Raw genomic sequence first — 6,164 nt, 5'->3', positions numbered from 1 at the left:
ATACTCATATCTGTTTTCTAAACACGTAAACGATCAACTTGGCTCAGCTGGTAAAACGGGGAAACTGAGCCAAGTTCGATTTTAAATATTAGACATTGAACAACGTCACAATCTAAGCCTATGGACACTTTCTGGGCATGAAAGCTATACCCAGATTAAATATACAGCCCGGTTTAGTATAGAGATTATAGGAACTAGTGATAGCGAGTCAAACGAACTGTGAGATGATACCGTACCGATTACCGACAAAACAATGAGTTTCATAACCCCACTTTTAAATGGTTTTTACGAATTTTTGAGGTGAAGAACATGTTGATACATATCTATATGCTCGGAATTGTTTGATGATGAAAATTATCTAAGTGCTAACACACGAAAGTCCCCACTAAAACAGTGATTAACTTCGAGCCGATGGCTTGTGAATAGTACTATTGGTTTGACAAACCTAAATGGAGCCAGCAGGGCTTGCTGAGACTGTAATGCCGTTTTGCACATGACTATAATTATACAAACATGCTATGTAGTGTTAGACATAGCTACTCGGGGCATGTTGTGGGCGGAAGGGGGACCACCGTGGTTGATTGTGCGTGGGAAATGGAGGCACGCAGCACGAACGAACAGTCAAGGCTTCACTATAACTTAGCATAATTACATCATAAACATACAAACAAACGCACTTGTGAACGTACATACAGACATACTTGCATATTTACAAACTATGATTGTTATACGCACAAGTGATTTCTTGAAACTCGTGAAACATATCAACTATTTGTAGTTGACCCGTTTTAACATGTTTTTCAAGTATACCAGACTTGGACTAGAAAGTCAATGTGCTACGTATTTGACTTTCGATCAATGCTGGGTGAATTGATGCAAGTGTGCTAATAAGAAGTAAAGCCGTTTAACGGGCTGGATTTAGTTTGTATCACCTAGTTGTAAACAAAGTTAGATCAATGTAAAATATTGTAAACCAGTTTGTATTATTCTTTATAAACAATGTGGTTAATACCAGAGGTGTCTGTTACATTTCCATTTTATGCTTCCGCAATTTGCTAAATGGGGTGTGACACAATGGCTTGCACGTGGTCTGGGCGGTGCAAACAAAAGAATATGCGCAAACCTTTTTTAAAAAAACAAACATCTTAGTCTCCTTGTATATGAAAACTTACCAATATAAAATTTTGCAAGTTTTGCAAAAACATGTCATCATCATCATCATCATCATCATCTTCGCACTCATTAAATCCCACACATAGCAAAGCTATGGTAGGATCCGAGAAAGATAAGATACAGATAGTCTTACATCTACTCCATAGGAATAGAGAGGCTATTTACATTGAGACCCTCCGCTCGACCGTGGCTTTGCATCAAGCCTTGGACATAAGGCACATAACACTCAACCATCAAGACCCCAGCCGATTGATGCATGTACCCTTGTCTTTCGGCTATCAACGCCACCACATGATGTCTGATTAACCTTCCGTCACTTTTAACGCCATTTTCACGAAATTAGTAAAATAATGTCAAAATTAGTGCAATTTTACTTTTGTCCACCAAATGGTCCACACATATATACATTATATGCGCACACTGCAAGGAGGGCGTCAGAAACACGTAATAACTACTACAAAATATTAATGTTAATGTACCACATATATGTCATCGGAAGTTATGGTATTAATTTAAAAGGTTTGTAATTGTTTTATGAACCAATGTTGTTGAGACTGGACTGGATCGGCCGATCGGACCAGTTCGGTTATGTGTAGTTCACTCGGCTTCAGATGTAACATTCGTTACTTTTCAAACTCGAAAACCTGACCTGTTTTGAATTTTTGGATTTCTGTTTTCAAGTATATATATAAACTTTATTCACGAGATTTCATTTGACGTTCGTCAATGTTTTCCGACTCGGTTTATCATTCAAAGTACATTTTTTCGACGTTTGATGTTCAATATGCGTTCGTATTGTATTGATTCATTTACAAAATCTCGAGCTTTATCGTTAATTGTGCTTTGCGGGGTTAAACGCGTATATTATCTAAAAACGAAAAGAATAAATTATAAAGTTCTAGGTTAAAAATGGAAAGTTTAAATATTAAATTTCAACTTTAAAGATTCTTAAACATAAGGGGTGCAATGTGTAACTTCTATTTAAATTATATTAATTAAATAATAAAATATAATAAAAACCCAACCGCATCGTCCCTACCCCCTCGTTTTTTCCGGCCCGGCGTTCCGGCCACCGGAAAACGGCTCCGACCGTTTTAAAACTACATTTTTTTTATTTAATTTCAGTTTATATTAACGTAATTAATCTTTTTTTAATCAATTAAAAATCAAAATAAATTTATAAAAACCTTTTTAAACAAAATAAAAATTATGTAAATTAACTATAAAATATAACTCATCATTTCATGCCTACAAACCGAGTTTCTCGCTTTCGTAAGCTGTAACTAAAAATCGTTTAATAATCGCAAAGTAAACTTTAATTCTCTAAAAATCGTTTCACCAAAACAATAATTATATTTTCAACTTATAAACAATAGTTCAAGTATTTCAGAAGTATAAACTCCATATTCTCGTCGTTAAACTACTTAAATTATATCAATAACCGTTTTTCCGTTAAAACATAAATAATAATATAATAATCAAAGAGCTATAAAATTTGTAATAAATTATAATAAAATAATAACCAACTTCTAAAAATTATTCATACAATTTATCAACCTTAAAATCCCGTTAGAATAGTCGTTAAAAGTCGTGTTTATTCTTATTTATAGTTCGTACGGATTGACTGCTTCGGTTTCCTTTGATGCCTTCAAGTTATTCTTATTCCTTTTTTACTTCAATTACTAATGTGAGTTTCTCACAACCCCTTTTTAAACGTTTTTATATTTTAGGGTAGTATATGTATCCATATTAAAATTCATGTATTGATTTCTTCTATTACAAAACTACAATTCGTATATGGACTTGTATGTTACTTGTATTACTTGCACGAATATTACTTGCACATTGGGAAGCCTCATTAAATATGATCATACGCCCCCTTTGCACTCCGGTCCATTTATATCGAGTGGAAAATGGCCTCATTATCCAAGTACGTTGGTTGTTACCATTTGGAAATGACCTTACTTGCGCGATTACCCAAGTACGTTAGTTGTTACCAACTAGAAAGGACTTACTTGCTCGTTTATCACTTGTCTATGAGTTGTACGGTTTTTATGTAGTATATAAAACTGTGGGAACTCACCAGCTATGTTCATAGCTGACTTTATTTTATACATATGTTACAAGTGTAAAGATACGAGGATGAAAGTTAGAAGACACATAGCATGCCTATAGGATATTCAAAGAACAACTTATCATTTATTTAATTATTGTTTTAACTTGTATTATTTGATAAACCTGTGTTACATGATGATTTAAATGGAATAATATTATTATGGTCATCTAATAGTGTCACGTGTGTTTGAGCAATCTGTACGTCACACTCAGACGTTTCCGCTTTAGCCGGGGTGCTACATCAGAGAACCGGCCGATCCGAACCTGTTCAAGCGATTCGACTGGAAAACCGGACCGGTTGAACCGGCTTACTATGAACAATTTTTTTTTTGAAAAATCTTTTTTCACTCATCATTTTTTTGACCAAAGTTGTCGGCTGGTCCGACTGGTTGAACAGATAAATCAGTTGTCGGTCCGGTTCACTGCCCGATCAAGTCATGAAAGCATTATTAGAACCCATTAATAAATTTTTGTTTGCTAGATTAGATTATTTTGGAAGGCCCAATGGGTTGAACAAGAATAGCGGCGCTGCTCGCCACGTAAGTAGAAAATGGGCGGTGGATATTAATATTGTTTGTTGACATCCACTTTGATCTGATCAGTCTTGATACCTCTGGGTTTGTGTGATTCGGTCAAGAAATGGGTCGGGTATTTCTGGTGGAGCTAGACGGAAGAGCTTACAAATGCAAGTTCTGCAAAACTAATTTAGCTCTTGCCGAAAATGTTGTCTCCCGGGTATTTGATTATCATCAGTTATTACTTATTAGGGTAGATAGATTTCAATTACATTCCACCAACTGCTTTAGTTGATTATTATTGCTTCAGAATACTCCTAGGGTTTATGTTACTTCAATTGACCTTGTTCAATTTAGGGCAAATTCCTACTATATTAATCAATTTTCAATACTGTGAAGTTTTGAGGACCTTTTTTCATGTGGAGGTACAGGTGCCTTCTCAACAGGAGCCACCCAAGGAAACAACTTGGGTACCATAGATATCAGACAAAATTATTTCATTTATTTTGTTCAAGCTGGCTAGTCAGATCCGAGAACCCCATGGCAGATCTGCTTTGCTGTTTCCTGGGTTTCAGCAAAGCACAGGCATCACAAAAAGAAGAACCACCACTGGATCTGACTAGCCAGCTGGAACATAATAGCGCGAGAAACCATGTTTATAATTGTTTCTCTGATGGTGTACCCAAGTTGTTCCCTTTGGCGGTTCCTGTTTAGGAGGTACCTGTACCCCAACATCACAGCCTTCACTAAGCTCAAAACTTTCAGTTCCCGATGACATGGTCATTTCCACTTGTGCCATCGTATGCTTGCTTATATGAGTATTTTAATGTGTATGATGAGACCAGTAATCGTTGGTGTTTATATTGATTGCAGAGCATAACTACTAGCTTAAATGTACCCCATTATTATCATTGACAAACAAAATTAAAGCAGAGGATATATTTAAATTCAGATAAACCGTACAGCATATTGGAACTTGAGTGGTTAAACGTCTTTTAAGAAAGTTAGCATGACAGTCGTGAAACTTGATTACTATTTATTGACGTGTTTCCTATGGGTCATTACCTTGAACTATATTTTACCTGAATATATAGGTAGCTAAAATACCTCATTTTTTGATTTGAAAATTAAAATTTTCACTTTTGACGTCATTTTAATCTTAAAATTCTCTAGTATGTGACTGTGACACCAAGGATTTTGTATCATGAGTATGTTAATATAATCTTTTTCATGATATTTTTTCTATGAAACCAGGGTTTTCATTGCCGCAGAGGAAAAGCTTATCTCTTTAGCAACGTGTAAGTTGTTCAAACTATGAGAAATGGCTAATCTTGATTTCGAATATTGAATAATCTTGAATCTTTATTCTTGAGTCTTTCTTGTAAGCAATTGGTTACTGCAAGTATTTCGTTATTTAGGGTGAATGTGACAGCTGGACCTATTGAAGAAAGGATGATGCTATCTGGATTGCATACTGTTACAGATGTATATTGTGTATGCTGTGGCCAAATTGTTGGCTGGAAATATGTAAGCACTCATGTTACAACTGTTATCATGTAACCGTGAATAACGCGCTGAATATTAAATATTTGTATCTGGGATGATTGTTAAAAACAGGAGACTGCACATGAACAATCACAAAAGTATAAAGAAGGCAAATTTGTTCTTGAGAGGTATGCTCTGCCTTTGAGGTTTTAAATTGGTTTGACCCGATTTGTATGTTTGATGAACATGTGTGTTTGGACAGAGGAAGGATCATTGACGGGCTTGATTCAGAGTTTTACATCGATACGCGCCCAAGTTCAAGTGATGCTGAAGAAGCCTGATGTTTAAAGTTTTTAACTTTAATAATGTATGTAAGAAGAATAAATGATGTGAGATGATGGAAAGATGTTTTGTAGGATGTTGTGTTGGATAAGATGAGTTGAGCAATGTTTTCTCTCTGCTTCACTTTTTCTCTATGCACACCACTAAACCACTAAGATGCTCCCATCCTAGAGAAAACGCTCTAAAGAAAAGAGTGACATTTTCTGCGAACGACTTTTTACTTCTAAGATTTTGATTTCTTGCCTATTCTTGAAATTGTCGTCCCGCAATTTCAGTTGTTTGCTGATGACTGATACTTTTTCACAGTGTTCTAGTATTAAAATCTGGGATCCCTTGTCAATTTATGGTTCATAATTGTTTTATGCGTTGAAATAACTAAAAGTTAAATTGAAATACGGTGAAATAAGCATTTCGGCAGCGCATTGAATTGAAATTGAATATGCAATTGAACTCGCGTTCAGTTTTCTCCATGTTCTTGCTGAATACAATGTCATTGAGGCTGCAAGAAAAAGAAGAGCTTAAAGAAGAGAGCGT

At 35.4% G+C, this 6,164-nt stretch overlaps 1 protein-coding gene across 1 annotated transcript; it reads left to right on the top strand.

The window, feature by feature from the left end:
• The first annotated feature begins 3,924 nt into the window (after nucleotides 1-3,924).
• On the top strand, nucleotides 3,925-5,763 carry LOC143619955 (protein yippee-like At5g53940). Its single transcript, XM_077091770.1, has 5 exons — nucleotides 3,925-4,023; nucleotides 5,058-5,101; nucleotides 5,222-5,330; nucleotides 5,421-5,476; nucleotides 5,551-5,763. The coding sequence occupies exons 1-5, from the start codon at nucleotides 3,928-3,930 to the stop codon at nucleotides 5,627-5,629; spliced, it is 384 nt and encodes a 127-aa protein (XP_076947885.1). The 5' UTR covers nucleotides 3,925-3,927; the 3' UTR covers nucleotides 5,630-5,763.
• The last annotated feature ends 401 nt before the right edge of the window (nucleotides 5,764-6,164 follow it).

This window comes from Bidens hawaiensis, unplaced genomic scaffold (assembly GCF_021521415.1).
Source record: "Bidens hawaiensis isolate Kalapana, Puna unplaced genomic scaffold, B.hawaiensis_p1.1 tig00002525_1, whole genome shotgun sequence".
Lineage (NCBI taxonomy): Eukaryota > Viridiplantae > Streptophyta > Magnoliopsida > Asterales > Asteraceae > Bidens > Bidens hawaiensis.
The sequence above is the reverse complement of the archived record's forward strand: the minus strand, read 5'-3'. Positions and strand labels throughout refer to the sequence as shown.

Excerpts from the sequence above, each read along its gene's own strand:
- LOC143619955 (XM_077091770.1), top strand. The coding sequence starts at position 3,928 with ATGGGTCGGGTATTTCTGGTGGAGCTAGACGGAAGAGCTTACAAATGC. Across the intron at positions 4,024-5,057 it reads CCGAAAATGTTGTCTCCCGG|GGTTTTCATTGCCGCAGAGG; the intron begins GTATTTGATTAT and ends CTATGAAACCAG. Across the intron at positions 5,331-5,420 it reads AAATTGTTGGCTGGAAATAT|GAGACTGCACATGAACAATC; the intron begins GTAAGCACTCAT and ends TGTTAAAAACAG.